The following is a 21,690-nucleotide window of genomic DNA, read 5'->3' on the forward strand; positions in this document are numbered from 1 at the left end:
GCACCTGGGGGTCTATGTCCCCGCACCTGGGGGTCTTGTAAGGAGAACAGAGTTATTACTGCTGGGGTGCTGTGAACACGGCCTGGCCCATGGTGCCGTCCTGGCCGCCAGGCTGCCGTGAACTGCTGGGCCACAGCGTGCCGAGCCACGTGCTCCGTGCTTACTGTCGTCTTCTCTCTGGGTGCACGGGGCTGGCTTCTCTGAGCTCCAAATGGTTGAAGGACCTCTGAGGAAAAGACTGATGGATGTGACTCAATAAAACTGCAGTTTTTAAAAATTCTGTAAAGAGCTCTTACAAGTGAAGGAGAACTTGTAAAACTACAATAGAAAAGTGGCCAAAATCTATCTCGTAGGATTGAGTCCTGTGCTGCCCGACAGAAAGGTCCTGAGAGTTACGTGCAAAATCCCACTTTCTAGGAGCCGTGTTCAAACAGGAAAAAGAATAGGTGAGATCAAGCCTAATAACGTTTCATTCAACCCAGCGTGTCCCGACGCTAACACGTAACCAGCACAGTTGGCGGGACGCCCTCTGTCCCTTCGCGCCGCCTCCCGCGTGGCTTCTGTCCGCAGCACATCGCCACGTGCCCAGGTGCATTTTGCACACCACTGCGGTGGGCTGTCCCGTCTCCCCGCCCACCAGAGCTGCGCATCAGTTCTGCGGCTGACAGTGACAGAGGACCCATCCAGCCTCTGGCGCCCACGGATGTGAGAGCCTCCAAGTGGCTCTGCCCCTGACCCCGGTGCCCACTCCCCTCCTAGGTGGGCCGGGGAGCGCAGACCCTCACTCACAGCCGCGGAGGCCCATCCCAGCACCACCAGGCCCTGCCGCTCACCTCAGGGCCACCGGAGGTGGTCTGGCACCATCGGTTTCCATAGCACAGCTGTGGTGGCCCTGGCAGAGTGACCTGGGACGTGGTTTACCGTGTCCCGCTCGGCACAGACGTGCACATGTGCAGACGGCAGTTAGCCGTGGGATCCCAGGTGATCTGTTCCTTCAGTTGCTTCCTTCGGTCCCTGGGGATCGATGGCGCAGACTCGGCGGTGGCTGCTGAGTGGTAGGTGTTCGCTGCCGGCCGGACTGGGCCCGTGTTCCCCAAATCACAGCTGTGCTGGGCCCCACTCTACAGGTGAGAAAGCTGAGGCATGAAGGGGTCAGGAGATGTGCCAAAGGGACCCGGCTGCAGGATGGGAGTCCCAGCCTCTGCGGTGCCGTAGGTGGAGCCGGCCACTCAGCGGGGAGGCCCGGGGCAAGGGGTCCCACCAGGGCAAGGGGCAGCGGTTCGAGGGATGGGTGGCCGGAGTCCACGAGGCAGGGCAGCTGTGGGAAGGGGTCTGGGTGTGGCTTCCTGGCAGCAGGCAGGGGAAGGAGGAGGGACCCGGGCCCTCCGGGTCAAGGGCCAGCCGCCTGCTGTGGGGGGTACGTGAGGAAGGAGAGGTTGGCCGGGCCAGCGGGCAGGGGTGAGGCCCGCAAACCTGGTAAGAGAGGGGAGTCCTTGGTTGCCTGGCTCTGGGATCCGGGGTTCCCAGCAGCGCTGGTGAGCACTGTCCCGAGGAGTCCTTAGGGCCCAGACCGGAGAGGAGACAGGAGAACCTGCCGGCTCCTGGGGTGGGCACAGGGTGGTCCTGCCGACCAGGCCTCTGGAGGGTGTGGACTTGGAGTTCAGGACAGACCATCTGCCCTAGGGGGACTGGGGAGGTTGGGAGGGGCAGGGCTGGGGAGAGATGATCATTGGGTGGGGGGACAGGGCAGGAGGGACGGGAGGGCAGCTGAGGGAAGGGCCAGAGCCCGGTTTGGCCCCCAGGGACCCTCTCGGACCCCGTGACCACAGTCCCTCGCCGGCTGGAAGTGGCTCAAAGGAGGGGCCTCGTGGCAGTTTCCATGGTGGGTGGGCCTTGGGAAGGAGGTCTCCAGATGGGGTGCCCAGGGGTCTCGTGCCGTGACCGTGGGACCGTGGCCACCACTGACCCCTGTGCTCAGTGTGAGGCCAGGCGAGTGTGTGGGAAGCGGTCTGGAGGCCTCGCCGCATCTGCCAAGGACCTGGTTTGATTCTGTTCCCGACCCCGACCCCCACCCCCACCCCAAGTCGGGGCAGAGTGCTTCTTAAGTGAAAAGCAGGCGGTTCGAGTGGAGCTTTCATGTCCCAAAGCGACGGGTATTATTAAAATTGAACGGCGCTGTGTGTTTCTGGGCTGTAGCAGGAGCAGGTTCCCCGCGCTGACGGCCTCCGAGAGCGGCGGCTTCAGCGTTTGCCGTCACCTGTGGGCCTGGCAGGGTCGGGGCCGCCCGGAGGAGACTCGGGCGCCGTGCCTTGGGACGGCAGCCGGGCCAGACCCAGCCTGGACGGGGAGCCGGGGTCCGGCCTCACACAGGGCCGCGAAGGCCCCTCGCTCATCGGCCGATGGCGGCGCAGCCCGCGGGCGAGGCCGCGGGAGCTTGCGGCGGTCTGCGGGCGGCGTGCGGGAGGAAATGCCTGCTGGTGGCCCGGCCCCCACGTGGACTCCGGGAGGGCGGCCAGGCAGGGCCAGGCAGGGCGGCGGGCAGCTGGGGGCGGCCCCCTGGCCCCCGCCCCCCCCCGGCACCCCCCCGGGGGGGGGGGGGGGGCTTCGGGGGGGGGGGGGGCTTCGAGGTGAGCGCGTCTCCAGGCAGACTTGGCAAATAGCGGTCACTTTTCCCTCCGGGAATTCTTTTGTCCCCTTTCTGCCCCTTATCTTGGCCATCGGGCTTCCACTGGCCTGTGTGCAGGATGTAATTCCTTTTTAGGTCACTCAGATGCTCCTCTCCGAGAAAGCCTAACCCGGCGCGGCCGCTGCTATTTTTAGCGCTGACTCCTGGCCGCCAGGGGGTGGGGGTGGGGCGGGGCTGCCTTGCTGGTGCCCTGGGCCCCTGCCTTCTGGCCGGGCCACCTGCACGGCGTCTGGAGGGCCGGCGGCAGCTGCGTGTGAGCATGTGCGTGTGTGCGGGAGCGTGTGTGTGAACGTGCGTGTGGGAGCATGTGTGTGCGTGAACGTGCGTGTGGGAGCATGTGTGTGTGAACGTGTGTGTGAGCATGTGCGTGTGTGAATGTGCATGTGGGCGCGAGCATGTGTGTGTGAATGTACATGTGTGAGCATGTGTGTGTGTGCGGGAGCACATGTGCACACTTGTTTGTGCAACCACGTGTGCGCAATCGTGTGTGTTCGTGTAATTCCTTAGGCATATTTTGGCCACGTTTCTTTCTTTCCTTCCCTCTCTCTCTCCCTTCCTTCCTTTGTTCCTTTGTTCCTTCCTTCCTTCCTTCCTTCAAGTGCATGCCTATGTGAGTGGGGGAGGGGCAGAGAGAGGGAAAGAGAAAATCAGGCTCCATACTCAGTGCAGAACCAGACACAGCCTTGAACCCATGACCCTGGGACCATGACCTGAGCCAAAAACAAGAGTCGGCCGCTCAACCGAACCACCCAGGCGCCCCAGTTGCCCACATTTCTCATTCACTCTTTTCTAAAATGTTTTTCTTGATCCTTCTGATGAAAGAACCCATGTATTTTTATCATAAGTTTTCTTTTTTTTTTTTTTGTGGCAAATTTTGGTCAAGTGAATATGCGCTTCGGGCAGTGACTTGTGTGCTGTCCCAGGTGAAGGTATGCCAGTGTCCCCGTCCGGCAGGATGTGACCGGCTGTGTGAAGGCTCAGGTCTGGCGGGGGCCTACGGCTGCTTACACACACCTCCCCGCACCCTGTGTCGTGTGCTGAGATGTCTTTCCACCCAGAAGTGACGTGAGCTCGCTGTCCCATAACTCGGAGGGGTTTTTTCCTGTGTACCCTCAAGGTGCCTGTGCCATCAGCCCTGAAGGAATCCCTGCCCAGGATCACCTGAGGTCCAGACTTCCTTCGCGTTGGGCCGGGAAGGCCCAAAGCTCTGTCTGGCACGGCCACCGTGGCCGGTCTCCGTGCCCACGGCGCGTGCAGCAGCGTCAGACTCACGCCGCTAGTTAAGGGGCTTCCTCTGTGTCCGGCTTGTGCTGCGGGCCGACCCCAGCGTCCTCACTGACGCTCGCAGTGACTGTCAGAGGCAGGCTCTCCGGGAAGTGGATGCTCAGGCAGCCCGGAGCAGGACTCTAAGCAAGCAGGTGTGCTCCCTGGAGAGCCCACGCCACCACCCACCCTGCCACCCTACCCCCGGCAAGCTGTGGGGAGCCCACTACTCTCAGGACCCGGAAGTTGGCCGTTACATGCATTATTAAAAATCTGGTTCTAGAAACATGTAATGGAGTAAGTGGTGATGAAACCAGAGATAACAGAGGCCCCACACTCACCACTTCTGAGTGATTTTGCTACATTTTACTAACGGGATCCAGGTTTTTTGTGTCTGTAGGAGGATGGAACGTTAAGTGTCGCCGAGCATCTCCCAAAGCCCGTGTTCGGCACCGTCACGTCAGCTCAGTGTGGGCCACTGGGAGGGCACTCAGGCCATGGGAACAGGTACATCCGACCAGTCAGGGCTTTGCCCCAGAGAGCCAGGTGTTAGCACCTGCCTGTAGAGCGGGCGGAGCAGCGGCGGCTCAGACCCTTGAAGACACGTCTGTCCCCAGGGCAGCGGTTCTCGGGTTGTGTCCAAAACTACCAAGGGCGTTTTTTGTCAAGTGAGGAGGACACTGCAACAGAAGTACTGCCTGTCAGTCGGTGACGTTTGGTAAGAGTGCACAATGGGGCAGTGTGGGGGGGGGGGGCGTCTTCTGGAATGGTCCAGCCTGACTTCCCATGCCACAGCGATTTAGGACTCTACCACTGAAGGCTTACGTTTGCCTCACAAAGCACCCCACAGCGTCACTCGCTTACAAAGGAAATATTTTCTATCAGTGAAAATTCCCATAGTGTGTCACCAAAATTACCATTTTCTAATGAGCTACTGTGCATTTCTCATCACATGCCATAATTAAATTTGTTTTCAAGCAAAGTCCTCAGTTTGTGTGCGTGTGCCTCTGAGTGACCCCATTGCCCGCACACTGGATGGATTTAGCGTCTGAGCGCGGGCACCTGCCCCCACCCCCGACAAGAGCCGGCAGACGGCAGTGGTCTTCAAGCTGACTTCCAGGGTGGGACGTCGAGGGGGAACCTGTGTCCTCGCCCGCCATTAAGAGACCAGGGAAGGTCACCCTGACACGGGCGCAGTGGGATGTTCCCCCCCTCCCCCAGCTCGGAGCGGGGGGCTGGAGCGCACGGGCCCTGGGCGGTGGGCTGGTGAGCCGCTCTCTGGGTTTCTGGCCCTGCTCCCCCTGAGTTACCCAATGAACGTGATGGGCAGACCTTTTATTCTGATGACTGTGAATGATGCAGCGGAGGGAGTCGTGCGAGGGCGCTCAGTGCCGCTTCGCCTCAGCGTTTCCAGCTCTCGGCCGGGTTGGTTTCAGTTATGTCCCACCTCCCGCCCCACCCCCCACCCCCATCATCTGACACAAAACCCAGGCTGTGCCGTGTCACTCATCAATGTCACAGCACATGTCTCGGAAAGACTGTGTCATTACACCCCAGAAGATTACTAATAATTTCATCACATCACTGATGTGAACCACTGATGGGACCAGCCAGCCCGTGTTCAGAGGCTCCCCGTGGCCGCGGCCGTGTAGTTTGTCTCCTGTGTGTGCTGCAGTGGCTCTCACTGTCACAGAAGAAATTAACATTCCCTGTCAGGCTATGGGGGTGGAATTGGCATGTTGGAATTGGCATGTAATTGGCGTGTCGGAAGCGGCCAGCTGGTCTGCCCCGGGAAGCTCGCGTGCTCACAAGACTGCTGGTGGCCTGAGACCACCCTGCTGTCCCTGTGCCCGGCACAGCCACCCTCGCTGTCCATCACCGTGCAGTTTCCGGATCTCTGTGTACGTGGAATCAGACGGCGTGCGCTTTCTCTTACTGGCTGCCTGTGTTCGCTGCACTCTGTGCGCTGTCTGGAGAGTCCCGAGGCCCAGCAGTGACCGCTCCCCGGGCGAGCGCTGCAGCCTTCGCCTGGATGGTTCTGCGAGGGCTGTCCCATCCAGGTGCTTGCCCGTGCGCTCTTGTGCGCCGTGCGTGTGTGTGTTCTTGTCCACACTGGCACAGTGGAGCTGTTGCCGTGCAGACGGCGTGGCCTCTCGTGGAAATCGTTTGCCTGCACGTGCTGTAGCGGATTCCTCAAAAGGGCTGGTGGGCCCAGAATTCCCTAGGTTTCTGTCTGTTGAAACTGTATTCCTGTGCCTGTGACACTTGAAGGACACTAGTGTGGGTGTGTGTGTTCTCGGCTCACACTTTGTGTCACTGAGGCTCTCGGAGAGGTGCCTCCGTCGCCGCCTTGGTTTGCGTGTGGTTCTGACCAGCCTGGTGGGCCTGTTTCCTTTGATTTGGTTAACGGGTCTGTGTCCTGGAGGCCTGCGGGGTTGTGTGTGCACCTGTGAGACCTCGCGGTCCCGCCAGGGTACGTCTTGGGTGGATTGTTCCGGGCCAGTTTCTTCAGATGCTCAGTAAGTCCTTCTGAGTTGTAAGTTCAGGTCTCTTTCTATGTAGGGGAAGTTTCCTTGGATCATAATTGTAAAGATTAGTTCTGATCGGATGTTTTCTCCCGCAGGACCTGGTGGCCGTCCTGCCTCTGCCCTCCCCTCTCCCCGTCCCCCCTTCCCTCTCCCCTTCGTTGTGGCTTGTCTTGTCAGTAGACCCTCCCTTGTTGGCTTTGTCGTTGTTCATCTTTTCTGTGAGGATTTTGTCTTTTTTTTTTTTTTTTTTTTCCCATTTCTTCCCAGAGGTTAATGTCCTTTCCTTCGCTTTGTCTTTCTGGTCCATTTCTGGTTTAGTGTCGCGTTCCGATTCCGTGTGTTTTGCCTGTTCTGAGATGGTGGTTTGAGTGTCTTTAATTCCGTTGCAGTGTGGACTCCCGAGCCATCTGCAGGGGCTTGGCGAGGGGTGTGTGGATTCTCAGCCCGACAGCGCCCCCTTCTGTCCTCCCAGCAAAGTGCAGGCAGGTCTGGGCTCCTGAGCCACCAGAGCCTGTCTTGTCTGTGCCAAGGACGGTGCCCTCTTCTGTCTGCGAGCCCGATTCCCCCGCCCTCCTTTCTCCTCCGTCACCAGCTGCCCAAGGCTGCCTTCCTCCTCTCTGTCCCCTTTCTTCCCCACAAGTCCCGTCCAGATGCGTCTGTCCTGCCGCGGCACATGCCCTGCGGTCCCCTCCTTGCTGTGTGCTCTCTCCTTTCAGGCCCCGCCTTCCGGGCCTCACCCCGGCCCTGTGCTGGGCCCCCCCCAAGCGGCTGCAAGTGTGGGACGCGCTGCCAGGCGCCGGCCGCCAGGAGCCAGGACCGCGCATCCGTGCAGCCCCTGAGGCCGCGCTGTGTCTGCCCCTCTCCTCCCACTTAGCGAGTGCCCTCGTGGTCCAGCCACCGATCCAGCCCTGTCATTTGTCCCTGCTCTGCTGGTGGGGTGTCCGCTCCTCCAGAGACGTGGCCGGTGCGCCAGAGGCAGGGCAGACGCCCCCTTTGTGTCTGCAGTCACCACTTCCAGGAGCAGTCCGGAGTCCAAGGTGGCCAACGTGTGGGTTGTTTCGTGTCCCCACGAAGCCACGGATACAGACGTATTTTGTTTCCGTCCATTTTAGGCAGTAACCGCGTGTCCTGGATGGGTTTGTGCTGTCGAGGGTGTGGCAGCTCCTGTGCGGGAGTCGACCCTGCGGCCCAGGTGGCCCATCAGGCTCCTCCTGCTCGGAGTCCTGCGGTGGCTCACGTGCACCTGAGCGCCGGGCGAGGCCTCTCGTCGCCAGCTCCGCCAACGTGGCTGCACGTTAGTCTCCGGTCTGTGTAGGGGAGCCTGTGTGTGGCCGTGGCGCAGCCCACGGCAGCGGAGCGTGTGTTGTGGATCCACGCCGGGCTCCTCGTGTGACTGTCCGTTATGTGTCTCCCGACACTTTGCGTGGTAAAGGTCTTGTCATTTAATAACTCAGCTTTCCAATGACACGTGACCTTGTATCTGTTATGCCGCGCTTCTGCGTAATGTCCCCTGAGGGCAGGGACGGTGTGCGCTCTCTGTGCGTAGCTTTGGGATTTGCAAGAGCCTGTGTTGGTGGCAGCACCTGGGGGCCTGGCCAGTCCTAACGTGTGGCCTGTGTGTCCAGGGCCGGGCAGGTGTCATGGAATCCTCCCGGGCAGGCGGGCCTAGAGTCTCGCAGGGTGTGGGGGGCCTTCTTGGTGACACCACGGGGCCCATCTCCAAGAGGAGCTGCCTCTGGAGGCGTGGGCAGCTGCTGGGGTGGAGGTAAGGGCCACCGTGTGAAGCCAGGCAATGGCTGCGGGGCGAGTCGGGGAACCCCTGACCGTCCTCAGGTGGGCCAGGTTCCTGGGGGGCCACGCTGCTCCGTGCGTGGTCACCCTGGCGGGCGTCTGTGCATGAGCCCCGCCGTGGCGCCTGCTTCGCCCCTGCCTCCCCAGCCCCACCCTGTGCCCCGTGAGGAGGCTGAGTCCGGGGCCGGGTGTGTCCCGGGTGCCGCCCCCCACCGGCCAAATGGGCGCTGCCCTCGGCCTCTAAGTGTGTGTCCGTTGGACGCGAGGGTTTTGGGGGAGTCCAGGCTGCCCTGGTGTAGACTAGTGCGACCTTTCGTTGGCAGCTGAGTGTGCATTCAGGACTCGGACACACATTTCTCCACGTGGACGGGCCACCGCGCGCGGGTGAGTGCCCGCCGATGCTTCAGTCCTGGTCCTCCTCGTCTCACCCTTCCTGGCGGTGAAAGTGGGGTGCCGGCTGCAGAGACGTGGAGCGGCGCCTGCGGTCAGAGCGCGCTCGTGCTCCTGTCCAGAACGTGCCGTTCCGGTCGCTGCGTTGAGCACGTGGAGGTCAGCGGCGTCGCAGAGATAAAGAAATATCACTCACTTTATTTGGCTGTTTTTTTAAACTTATGATCAGTTAAAATTTAGTTTCAAATATGGTAAATTTAACCTGGAAAATCATTGTTTTCTGCACAAAATGTATTGAATGTAGGTCTTTCCTTCCTTAGAAGTGCAGCTGTCAGGGTGCGGCTGTTGTGCCTGAGGGCAGTTCAGGAACTTGAATCCTTGTGAACCACAGCACCTAGTGTGTGCTGTGGCTGCGGGACCGGCATGGGCATGGGGTGGGCCCCTTGAGGCCTGGGACAGGGTGGGGGCCAGGCCTGCGGCAAGGCCCTGAGGTGGGGGGCAGGGTGGGGGCGGGGCATGGGCGGGGCTGTGCGGCAGGGCCCTGAGGGGGGGGGCCGGGGTGGGGGCGGGCCAGGGGCGGGGCTGTGCTGCAAGGCCCTGAGGCTTGGGACAGGGCAAGGGGCGGGGCCGTGGCGTGGGGCGTGGCATGGGACCGGACACGGGGCAGGGCTCTGGACCGGCAGCACCTCCTTGAGAAGTGAGACAGGTGTGTGGGCCCAGAAAACTAAGGGGCGGATGTGTGGGTCGAGGACCCTGAAGGAAGTGGCAGAACAGGAGGCCAAGGGACAGCGGGTGTGGCCGGCCGCGTGCTTCAGGCTGTGGAGCTCCAGCGTAGGCTCAGAGGTCCTGTGACAGAGGCCGGAAGGCCCGCGTCTGCTCATGGGCCTGTGTCACCGACCCCACGCACCGATCCCCTGTATGTCCCTCACGCTTGTGAATTTGGGGCTGCGGCACCCAATGGTGAGGAAGAGGGACCAGGACCTGGGCCTTCTGGACACGTCTCATTCACAGCGTGACTGTTTCCCGGATAAGGAGGTGACTGAGGATTTGAGGCCCTGGCCCCTCGAAGAGGTGCTGGGCCTGGACCGGCTGCAGGGTGGCTGCTTCTGCAGAGAGGGGACTCCCTGGGAAGGCAGGTCAAGTGGCCAGACCCTGCCCGGAGCGGCAGGGTTAGGGAGAGGAGGGCCCAGCTTGAGGAGGAGGATGGTTGGGAGGACAGACGGACAGACAGATGGTTTCTGGGGCAGGGACTTGGGCCTGGCTCCTTGGGAGCGAGCGTCCTTAGGCCAGGGTGAGGGGCCGGGGGAGGCGCAGCCTGGGCGGTGGCAGTGGCCTTCCACGCCCCGCCCCCCTCAGCCACTCTGGGTTGTCACTTCGTCCAGCCCGCGCTGGGGAGGGGACTGCCCCGTGTCGGGCACCTTTCAAAACCTCTGTCCCAGCTGGCGAGTGAGGCCTTCTGGAGGGAGGTGGCCTGTGGGTTTCAAAGGAAGGGAAGGCACGTTTCCTTGTCAGAGCCCTGGGTCTGTGCCAGGGACTTGGCTAACTGTGATCTTCAGAGAGCACGACCCCATGGCGTGTCTTTGCAACAGAGGCTCGAGCTGGAAGGGCAGGGGCTGCTGCGGGCAAAGGTGCAGACTGGCAGGGGCCGGGGCCCAGAGGAACGCCCTCTGTGCTCTCACTCGACACCCCCCGAAGTACCTGCTGCTTGAGTTCGTCCCAAGGGTGTCTTTCAGAGCAAGTGCCCACCGAGGGACGTGTCCAGAGCCCCTGGCACCTCCAGCCATCTCCCCTTTTGGGTTCGGGGTGATAGGGACCAGGTGGGGGTTGCTGTCTCCAGGCTGAGCACTCTGCTGGGTTGCCGGGGTCCCCGTCGGACCCTTTTGTCTAGGCCAGCCCTGAGGCCCCCGTCTGCGTTCTGGGACCCGACCCAGCCTTCCGCCATGCGGGCACGCCACGGCAAACATAGAGCTGTGTGTCGAGGGACGGTGGCAGACGCAGTCAGAACTCTGAGAACGGAGAACTCTGTTGCTTCAGGCACAGCTGGTGCGGACAGGCTGGCCCTTTGGGAAGGATGCTTGAGCCTGCCGCTAAGGGGAAGTGCGCTGTGCAGGGCGGCCCCCGGGGCCAAGAGGTCGGGGCTGTCCCTTCCCGCCGAGTGCCTAGGGGAGCCTACGCCGGTGCCCGCCAGGCTGTATTCCCAGGGTTGGTATCGTGGTCATTCTTCCTCGGTGAGGCACACCGTCCTCTGGAGAAGCCGAGAAAGGTGCCCTGTGGGGCAGCTGCCAAGCGGGCTGTGGGGCGGGTTGGCTTCCCGGTCGCTTGGGCGTTCCTGAGTTCAGTGCACATGAGAGGCGTCCTTCCGGACGGGGCTCACTGTGCCACCAGCCTCGCGTGCAGCACCCGAGGGCCTGTCCTGTGTCCCTGCCAGCCCCAAGCACTGAGGGGTGGGGTCAGGGGAGGGCATGTTCCATGACTGTGTTTAATGGCAGATGGGCCGCCCTAGTGGGCTTGTGGTAGCCCGGTTCTCCAAGAACAACATGCACGCAAGGAGCAGCTCACTCAAACGGCTGGCATCAGGTACTGACGCTTTTCGCGCATGCCGTCCGTGCTTTTCCTCGTCAGAATTGTGTTCCTTTTTAAGAACGCATCCCGAGTTCCTGATCGTGTGTTCACATCTCCATGCAGGCCACGTACACGCCGGCCACCCGGTGAGGGGGCCACTGTGGCCGCGGGGCACTTCCTGGCCGTGGTCAGGTCACTTGTCTCATGGGGCATGGCCTGCGGGCCTGGCTCTCCGTGGCCAGCTTGTCTGTCCGTGGCCAGCCCTCTGGCACTTCCTAGAAGTGGCCACTTTCCATCGGGCTGCACACAGTGGCCCGTCCCTCTGAGGCCGCTGATGGCTCGCTGGCCGCCAGGCACGAGCAGGAAACGGTGCCTGAGGCTGGGTTCCAGGTGACAGAGCACTGAATGGGGGGCCTGCCCTGGGATGGTGTATTTGGGGATGGGGAAGGTCATCATGTGGGTTTCTGGCAAGTGCCTGGGAGAGGGGAGGAGCGCAGGACCAGAAAGAGCATCGTGGCCACCACGGCCAAGTGCAGTTAGCGTGATGGGCAGCTGAGGACGTGGGGACACGCCCCCTGCACTCTGCCCTGTTGCCCTCGACCCTCTGTTCCCACGAGCCCCTGCCGCAGCCCCCAGCTGCCGTGGCCTGGATGCCTCATCAGCTCAGCAGTGATCTGCTGTCCCCTGCGCCCTAGGGGAGCGGGGCCAGTGAGTGTCCTGTTCTTTCTGCGAGCGTGTGCTGGTCAACACAGGCTCAGCCACCTGTGGGTCATGCCCAGATGCCTGGTGCGGTTTACTGCAGGGGGCGAGATCAGGGTCCAAGCTGTGACTGAGGTTGTTGTCAGGACCCCTGTGCTGGGTGGGGGCCTGGGATGGCTGGACAGCCTCTGGACAGCGACCACACTGCTGAGAGCGTCTCTGCGGCCATCAATCCGTGTCACTGGGGGTCACTTACCCGTACCATCAAGGAACAAAAGCGTGGGGAGGGTTCGCAGCTTGCGGCAGCCCTGGGGACAGTGCCGGGACCCCCCCGGCTGTAGTGGGGCAGCGGCACCGTGGCCACACCACCTCTGCTGCTGACCACTGTGTGCCGCAGCCGTCCCTGCGGTGACACGGGTGCTGGGCACCTGCCGTGTCGGGTCGTCAGGCAGTCGTGTGCACGTTGTGTGCAAGGCAGCCTGGGCCCCCCGCTGAGCGCAGTCAGCTTTGCTTACTCCCGGGCAGGTCTGGGGTGTGTGCGTGTCCCCGTGCTGGCACGTGTGCCCACGACAGCGTGTAGGGCTGACTGGGCTCATATCCTCTGTGGGGGACGCAGCCAGGTGTCTGCGGTGAGACGCTAACTGGTTCGTTTGTTTCTGTGGGACTTGGATGCTCCGCAGTTGACACGTTTGACTTTTTACAGCTGGGGGAGTTCCTCTCAGTGATTGGGGAAGGTTCTAAGAAATTCCACAGGAAGACGTGGGAAGCTGAAACGGGTGCTGCCCGAAGGCGGTTTGACTCCTAGAGACCGTTCAAAGCCGTGGTCGTGCACGTGGGGCTTTTGGTCCCGGCAGCCACCTTCCTCGTAGGGTGGCCGCACGGACCCACAGAGCCACTAACGGCCTGTCCTGCGCTTCCCTTCACAGGTCGTGCACACGCACAAGCCGCACTTCATGGCCCTGCACTGCCAGGAGTTTGGAGGGAAGAACTACGAGACCTCCATGTCACACGTGGACAAGTTCGTCAAGTAAGTCCTGGCGGTGTGTGCCACGCCCTGCTGCCCCCTCCCGGGGCGAGGTGCCACTAGGGGGGGCTGTCTCTGGAAACCCAGGTCATGACCCCACCTTTGTGAGGCTCCTTGGGTGGGCTGGTGTTCCAAAGAGAGAAGTCCCGTCCCAAGTGTGTGACCGTATGCCCCCTGGTGGGGACCACAGGGTGACAGTGTGGTTGCCCCGGGAGAGAGCCACAAGGTGACAGTGTGACTCCTGGGAGGGACCACAGGGTGACAGTGTGGCCCCAGGGGTGGGACCACAGGGTGACGGTGTGGTTCCTGGGGGCGGGACACAGGGTGACAGCGTGGTCCCCGGGGGTGGGACCACAGGGTGACAGTGTGGCCCCTGGGGGTGGGACCACAGGGTGACAGCATGGCCCCTGGCGATGGGACCACAGGGTGACAGTGTGGCCCCTGGAGAGAACCACAGGGTGACATTGTGACTCCTGGGAGGGACCACAGGGTGACAGTGTGGCCCCTGGCAATGGGACCACAGGGTGACAGTGTGGTTCCTGGGGGCGGGACACAGTGTGACAGTGTGGCCCCCGGGGATGGGACCACAGGGTGACAGTGTGGCCCCTGGTGATGGGACCACAGGGTGACAGTGTGTCCCTGGAGAGAACCACAAGGTGACAGCGTGACTCCTGGGAGGGACCACAGGGTGACAGTGTGGCCCCAGGGGTGGGACCACAGGGTGACAGTGTGGTTCCTGGGGGTGGGACACAGCGTGACAGTGTGGCCCCCGGGGGTGGGACCACAGGGTGACAGTGTGGTTCCTGGGGGCGGGACACAGGGTGACAGCGTGGCCCCCGGGGGTGGGACCACAGGTTGACAGTGTGGCCCCTGGGGGTGGGACCACAGGGTGACAGCATAGCCCCTGGCGATGGGACCACAGGGTGACAGTGTGGCCCCTGGAGAGAACCACAGGGTGACATTGTGACTCCTGGGAGGGACCACAGGGTGACAGTGTGGCCCTGGGGGGGGAAACCACAGGGTGACAGTGTGGCCCCTGGCAATGGGACCACAGGGTGACAGTGTGGTTCCTGGGGGCGGGACACAGGGTGACAGCGTGGCCCCCGGGGGTGGGACCACAGGGTGACCGCGTGGCCCCTGGAGAGAACCACAGGGTGACATTGGGTTCCTGGGGGCGGGACACAGGGTGACAGTGTGGCCCCTGGCAATGGGACCACAGGGTGACAGTGTGGTTCCTGGGGGCGGGACACAGTGTGACAGTGTGGCCCCCGGGGGTGGGACCACAGGGTGACAGTGTGGCCCCTGGCGATGGGACCACAGGGTGACAGCGTGTCCCTGGAGAGAACCACAAGGTGACAGCGTGACTCCTGGGAGGGACCACAGGGTGACAGTGTGGCCCCAGGGGTGGGACCACAGGGTGACAGTGTGGTTCCTGGGGGCAGGACACAGGGCAACAATGTGCCCCTGGAGAGAACCACAAGGTGACAGCGTGACTCTTGGGAGGGACCACAGGGTGACAGTGTGGCCCCTGGCAATGGGGCCACAGGGTGACAGTGTGGTTCCTGGGGGCGGGACACAGCGTGACAGTGTGGCCCTCGGGGGTGGGACCACAGGGTGACAGTGTGGCCCCTGGCGATGGGACCACAGGGTGACAGCGTGCCCCTGGAGAGAACCACAAGGTGACAGCGTGACTCCTGGGAGGGACCACAGGGTGACAGTGTGGCCCCTGGGGGTGGGACCACAGGGTGACAGTGTGGTTCCTGGGGGCGGGACACAGCATGACAGTGTGGCCCCCGGGGGTGGGACCACAGGGTGACAGTGGCAATGGGACCACAGGGTGACAGTGTGGCCCCTGGCGATGGGACCACAGGATGACAGTGTGGTTCCGGAGGGGAGGGGGGACTACAGGGTGACAGCATGACTCCTGGCAGAGGACCACAGAATGACAGCGTGGCTCCTGGGGGTGTGCAGTTGCAGGGTGACAGTGGTGCTTTGGGCTTGGAGACTTCAGCCCTGGGCTCCAGGTGGAGCGTCCCATCTGCATGTCCTGGAGGCCACACCTGTGGCGTGATGGCTGCCAGCCTGCCAGCTGTGGATGGACGGACAGACGGCTGGTTTCCATCCAGCAGCTCACATCTGTGTTTGTCACAGCGAGACGGGGACGGAGCCCCAGTCGCGTGTGGGTGGTGACATCTCCATCGTTCCGGAGGAAGTAGCCACAGGCCTCTGCACAGACCTGGGAAGTGCACGCGTGGGGGGGGGGGGGGGGGGGGGCGGAGCGAGCGAGCGGAGGGCGGAGTGTGTGCTCAGCCTGGCGTCCTGAGAAGCAGGGCCCGCCTCTGGCTGTGGCAGCCAGAGGCCCTGGGGCGCCTTTCCTCCTTCTGCTCTGCCCGCAGCCCCAGGGCCCAGGACACCCGCTGTGCGCTGGGCACCACTGTGCCTGCCCTCCGTGTCCCCGTGCTGTGGACTCGGGGCATCGTGACTGCTCCCGCCAGCCGGGTGTGAGGTGACCCTCCCTGACTTCCAAGGCGGGTCATCGAGGGCCGCTGTGCTGGGTCTGCACTCAGAGCCCTGGCGCCTGGTGCCCGGGCTCTGAGGGTGATTTCAGCCGCCGTCAGCAGCCGCAGTCCTGCTTGAGGTCCCTGATACGGTGGACACAAGCATCCACGTGTCAGTTGTTAAACTGTGGGCCGATTTGCTAAAGGGCATTTTTTAAAAAGAATGATCAAATTTTCCCCAAATCATCCAATTTTACGGCAATTTTAATTAAAAACATGTTTTAAATTTTTTGCCACTTAAACTAATACTAAGGTTAACATGAGGACAAGGGGATGCCGCTAAATAGCTAAAAGTAGCCAAAATAATTCTGAATCGGCCCGAGGTGGGAGTGCCCCCCCTCCCTGAGGGCAGGGGGACGGGTGCAGGGCGGGCCAGAGCTGTGGAAGGACTGAATGCAGCTGGGGACTGGCTGTGAGCCACAAGGCCATGTGTGCGTGAGAAAATGGCACTGGGTCCCCCCCCCCCCTCCCCGCAGGAGGATAGTGTTTCAGTTGTGTTACTGAGTAAAGGGAGAGGGCTGAGCTCTAATAATGCTGAGGCTAAAATACTGGAGGGTGTTGTCTGTAGCTCTGGGGCAGGGAGTTACCTTCAAGAGAGGCAAAAAGTGTCACCTACAAAAGAAAGGATTGTGAAATGCGAATGTTAAACAACTTTAACTGTTTACCAAAAGACCCTGTAAAGGAAGTAAATGGTTAGCTACTCCTGGGAAAGACACCTGCGGCACACCTTGGTGACCAAAGCCCTTACTTACCTTAAGGAGCTTGGCGGGGGAGAGCGGCATTTCCGGGGGGGGGGGGGGGGGGGCCCTGCTGGTGCGCAGCAGGCTTGCGGAAGGAGGCCCCCCTCTCCAGCCGCGCCCAGCCCTGCGCCCCTGCCCCCCGCCTCATTCCCCGCCCCATGTCCCCGCCTCTCCCCTATGTCCCGACCCTGGCCCTGCCTCCCCGGGCGTCCACCCCGCCCCTTATCCCCGCGCCCCATGCCCCGCCCCCGAGGTGTGCCCCTTCTGCCAACACCCCTGGGTCCTGGGGAGGCTGTCCCGTTCTTTCTACCCCTACCCTTGCTTGCCATATGTGACCCGTGTTGCCATTTTTTGCTTTAAACTGGTACCTTTTATAAAGATTAGAAGGGAGAGAAGGTGCCCTTTATCTTGACCACTTTGTCTATGGCTTCTGTGCTCTGCCCGCTCTCTCGAAGCCTCGGTTTCTGTCTGGTACCATCTTCCTTCAGCCTGAGAGCTTCTGTGACATCCATCTTAACACGAGTCACTGGTGACGAATTCTCTCCGCTTTTGTTTGTGTGAGGAAAGCCTTTGTCTTCGCTCTTGAAAGATGTTGTTGTTGTAGCTGGGACTGCGGCTTGCCCGCGCTTCTCTGTTAGCACTTAAAGGACATCATCGCCTTGTCTTCTGTGTCCTGTTGTTTAGGACGGGCCTTAGCCATTGTCCCTGTCTTAATTTTCGGTATATAATGTGTCTTTTTTCCCTGACTGTGGCATTTTGTCTCCCCGGATGGTCTGCAGCAACTTGATTATGTTGCATTTTAGTTTGATTTCCCTTGTGTTTGAGCTTTTCCAGTGGGTTTATAATTCTAATCATATTTGGGAAAAGTTTGCTCGCCACTTTCCTGTTTTTCTCCTTCCCTTCTCTTGGGTCTCTGACTCGGCTTTCCTGGGGTCGGCCTGTCTGTCACCACCCAGGGCCCCTCTGCCCCTTGAGCTCTTTTTCCTCCGACATTTTCCAGGCTCTTTGCTTCAGTTTGGGTCATTTCTGTTGCCGTGTGTTGTAGTCACGGATCTCTTCCTTATTTATTTTCTTAGGTTTTAACCTGCCCTTAGGTCCACCTGGTGAGTTCTGTTTTCAGCCTGAGAAGTTTAATTTGTGGTTTTCACGTTTGCTTTTCCTCATATTCGTGCTTTCCTTGAAATCTTTGATCGCATGGACAGCCCCTGCTTCAGGGGTGTTTTCGGCTGACTTCTGTCCATCCAGGTCTGTCTCTGCAGGTTGTAGGTTGTATTTTTTTGCTTCTCTGCACACTAAGTTAATTTCTGGCGTGACGCCAGATGTTCCGAACATCGTGTGGTGTGTGTCTGCACCTTGCTTCCTGCCGCGAACACGGTGGAGGCTGCAGGGGGGGAGGGGTGTGAGCCCTCCAAGGCACATAGCCTCTTCCCTTCTTCCATTTGGCTTCTTGGGGCCCGAACCCCTCTTCTGTCTGACCCCCGTGCTGGCTGCTCAGATGGCTACGTAGGTGCCCCCTTCCCTGCTGCTGCGGAGCTGGTGGGAGGGTGGGGGGGCCCTCGGCCGGGGGGCCGGCAGGTGAGCAGGGAGGCCCCCCTCGCTTCCCGGCGTGGCTCTGGTGCATTCTCGGGGCTCTGGGTGCACAGTGGCTCCCTTCCAGCCACACGTGCTGAGGTGACACGTGGGTGCCCGCCTAAGCCTTTTCTGGCTGGGAAACGAGGCAGGGAGGTGACCAGGAAGCCCCTCTGACGAGGGGTGTTAGAGACCCTTCCTCCTTCCTGTCGTAAAGCCTCTGGGGCAGGCCGCTGATGCTCAGCTTTCCTCCCGGTGGGGGGACCTGCCTTGGTCCCGGGGGCGTGTGGACTCCGGCCTGCTTCTCCGTTAGCACAAGACACAAACAGCCAGGAGAGCCCACAGAGTTTGGGGTTGTGCCGCTGCGGCGTGCGGCCCTGGCCAAGCTCCCAGTGTCCCCCCACCTCCACGTCTCTCTCTCCCCGAGAGGCCTCTGGGTCCTGTGCATCTGTCGGGTGTCGGGGGGGCCGCAGCTGACGACAGGGCCCGACTCTACCTGCACACAGTGGGTTTGGGTTTCTGCCGCCCTTCCTTCCTCCCACCACTGCTTGGTGGTGTTTTTGGGGTGACGTACGACACGGTGTTCAAGCCAGTAGCCTGGGTCTGGCAGCAGCTTTTTGGGTGGCTTTTGTACCAAAGAAACTCCCTGTTTTCCTTCTAGAGAGCTGTTGTCAAGTGACGCCATGAAGGAGTACAACAGGGCTCGCGTCTACCTGGACGAGAACTTCAAATCCCAGGAGCATTTCACGGTGCGTGCCCTTCTGCTGCGTGGAGTCGGCCCCGGGCCGTGGCCTGTGGGATGGTGATCGCAAGTGGGGGGCTCTTCACAGAGGCGAGGGATTAAGCCGATCCCTGGATCTGCTCCGCAGAGCTCGAGTGACGGAGGCCAGTCCCTCTGTGGGCCCAAGCAGCCCACCCCGGGGGCCTGGCCTGGCCTGCAACAGTCCTTGGTCCGGGGGTCAGCGGGTGACCGGAAAGGGGGCCCCGCTGGGGTGCAGCGGCTGTGGGGGGTACAAGGTGCTGGGGAGGCTGGAGGCTTCTCGGAGGAGCAGACGTCAGATGGGTTTTGAGTCGCTGGTTGTCGGTTCGAGCGACTGAGGCATCTCACCCCCCCATCTCTGGGGAGGGCTCAGAGCTGCCTCGTTAGCTTAGTTTCCTCCGGCTTCCGTTCCTGGCGTCCTTCACCTCACCGCTGTCGTGTTGCCAGGAGCCTGGTATGCAGCAGGCGCTCGGCTGTTGCGTGCTGGTCGCATGGGGCGGTGGGTGCTGGTGTGCCGAGAGCAGGCGGGGCCGGGGAGCCGTGTTCTGCTCAGGGAGCGACACTAGAGATGGCCCTGTGGTTAGAAAGGCATCTGTCCGTTCGCGGCCTCTGAATTCAGGGTATCTGTGCCAGTTCGGTGGTACCTTCCTTGGCTGAGATGGTCACCGTCACGTGCCCATGGGATCCCCCGTGCCCCGCACCTGCTGTCCTCGGGCACCCCTGCCCCCCTCCACACTCACGCGTGGCCTCTCCGCCACCTGTGTCAGCCACATCCCGGCGCAGGCACGCCCCGCGCAGGCCGCCGCAGCCCCGTGCTCCCTCTGCCTTCCTGCCCTGGGCCGAGGGCCGCTGGCTCTCAGCCCGCCCTGGACAGGAGAACACTCTTCTCTTGACCCTGACGCTTCCCTGTGTCGGGACCCTGCTTCCTGCTTCTGACATCAGGACTGGTTCAGATGGAGTCACGGCAGCTCTGATGGAAGCTGCGTTGGTTTGGGGCGAGCGGAGGGCCGGGCACCGCGGAGGGGAGGGGACAGCAGTTGAACTCGCAGCCCTGGCAGTGGGAAGCACTCACAGTAAACGCGGAAGGCACTGCCGGGACATCACTGTGGGGTAGGGCGTCCAGGGGTCCTGTGTGCGCGTAACTGGAGCCCCAGGATGAGAGGGAGCAGGAGACAGCAGGCCCCTAAAGAATTGGCTGAAATTTTTCAAATTGGACGAAACGTGTGGGTGCGTAGAACCAGTCGTACGACAAGGAGCGCGGCAGGGGTCAAGGGGCCCTGTGCACAGACGAGGGCGTCAGTCCCTCAAGAGGACACAACCGCGTGGGCTGCGAGTCCAGCGTCGGAGCTTGCACACGTGCACGGCCGCTGGCAGCTGGGAGGACGGAGCCGTGGCAAGCATGGGCTTCGACACCGCCTCTCACCGACCGATGCTGCCCGCCAGCGTGACCCTGCCGCCCTTGGTGGGACGCCGATGGGAAGGGCAGCCGCGTGACAGATTGAGTGGCACAGGGCGTTCGGGGAGGGGGACCCACGCGCAGCCCTCCCCCCGAGGAAGCACAGAGGCCGGAGCCCATGCTCTCCCTGCTGGAGGACCTTGCTGTCCAGTTGGTGCATTGAAGTACTTCATGGTTGTGTCACACCTAGTCTGTTCTTTGGTGCATAGGTTTTCTTTTTTTTTTTTTTTTTATCAACGTTTTTTATTTATTTTTGGGACAGAGAGAGACAGAGCATGAACGGGGGAGGGGCAGAGAGAGAGGGAGACACAGAATCAGAAACAGGCTCCAGGCTCCAGTCTCCGAGCCATCGGCCCGGAGCCCGACGCGGGGCTCGAACTCACGGACCGTGAGATCGTGACCTGGCTGAAGTCGGACGCTTAACTGACTGCGCCACCCAGGCGCCCCTAGGTTTTCAGACTTAAAGTGTCTGAAGCCAGGGAGCACCCAACATCCGTGGCATTTTAGTTGAGATGGGCAGTGCTTTCCTCTCTCGGTCATAAATACAGAAACGTCACGTTAGCCGGAGACATGGCCGTGCTGCTTGGCGGGAGCCTCAGACCGGGCTGGAGAATGGCATCTGGCTGGGGGGACTGGCCAGCTCGGGGCGCAGAAGGAGCCGCCGGCACACTGCGTGGGGTGCGGCTCAGGTCTGCGCCGCTGAGGCTGTGTCTGCAGGTGTCGCAGGACCGGATGGGGTCGGGGGGAGGGGCCGGGAGGCCTGGCCTGCCTGCAGCGGCTGTGGACGCACGGCGGCCGGTCCTGGGGCGTCTGCACAGTGCTGTGGAGCGGCTTTCCCTCGGGTGGGGGCGGGGGGTGCACAGCGGGGAGGTGAGGGCTCCCCTCCTGCGGCCGCAGTCCTGGGTGAGGTGTGCTGATGGCCCCCGGATAACTGGACAGCCGTGTTTAGCGGGTGGGGAATGGACGTGGAGCTCTAGACGTTGGAGCGCATCCCAGAGTTGGCACAGAGGTCCGAGTGTGTGTGATCCTGCCTCGTGACCGTGATGCTGATGGTTGGCGATAAAATCCTGTTTGACCCTGGGGCCCCTGGAGCACCTCTGTGCCCTTCCGTCGCCCCCCTCAGCGTGCCGTGGGTGGAACCATCGTTGCTAGGGCCTCCGGACGTCCCGGTCGAGGGGACCCTGCACCCCCAGGGTCCTGGGTAGGGCTGGGCTACACTGGCCAGCTGTGTGGCCACTCTCCCACCCCAGCCTGGTGGCCTCTGCCTGTCAGACGGAGGAAAATTTAATTTTTACAAGATTAATGGCATTGGAGCAGTATTTTTAGCTGAGTGTGGTTCAAATAATAGGCCATTAATTGAAAAAGGAAATTGAAATGAATTTATCTTGTACATAAATGCTGTCACAGGTATTAATAGGGATCAGAAAATAGTGGCCTGTTCCCAGAAAGAGGTTGAGCCTGAAGCTGCACCTGGTGTATGAACATGACCGTGGGGGTTTGCTCTGCACACAGAAGCGTGGGGGCTGTGGCCTGGAGTGGGGGTTGGGCCTGGGGGTGGGCTCTGGGCCTGGGGTGGGTCTGAGCTTGGCGAGCTGCGGCCTGAGGGGGCCTCTGGCCCTGGGGGACTCAGCCTGGGGGGGGGGCAGGGGGCTCTGGGCCTGGGT

At 61.6% G+C, this 21,690-nt stretch overlaps 1 protein-coding gene and 1 long non-coding RNA gene across 2 annotated transcripts in view; one reads left to right on the top strand and one right to left on the bottom strand.

The window, feature by feature from the left end:
- The window catches only part of LOC121037417 (uncharacterized), a 6,246-nt gene extending 3,725 nt beyond the window's left edge, over positions 1 to 2,521 (bottom strand). Inside the window, exons 1-2 of the long non-coding RNA XR_005793774.1 lie at positions 834 to 2,521; positions 27 to 226 (exon numbers count right to left, since the gene is read on the bottom strand). This is a non-coding gene — a long non-coding RNA (uncharacterized LOC121037417). The remainder of the gene's footprint in view (positions 1 to 26; positions 227 to 833) is intronic.
- INPP5A (inositol polyphosphate-5-phosphatase A) overlaps positions 1 to 21,690 on the top strand; it is a gene marked incomplete at its 5' end in the record, with an annotated part of 175,497 nt that overhangs the window by 52,605 nt on the left and 101,202 nt on the right. The window contains 2 exons of the mRNA XM_040486937.1: positions 12,846 to 12,946; positions 18,472 to 18,559. Of these exons, the coding sequence (XP_040342871.1) occupies positions 12,846 to 12,946; positions 18,472 to 18,559 (189 nt within the window). The remainder of the gene's footprint in view (positions 1 to 12,845; positions 12,947 to 18,471; positions 18,560 to 21,690) is intronic.

Source organism: Herpailurus yagouaroundi, unplaced genomic scaffold (assembly GCF_014898765.1).
Source record: "Herpailurus yagouaroundi ecotype Mexico unplaced genomic scaffold, PumYag 163, whole genome shotgun sequence".
Lineage (NCBI taxonomy): Eukaryota > Metazoa > Chordata > Mammalia > Carnivora > Felidae > Herpailurus > Herpailurus yagouaroundi.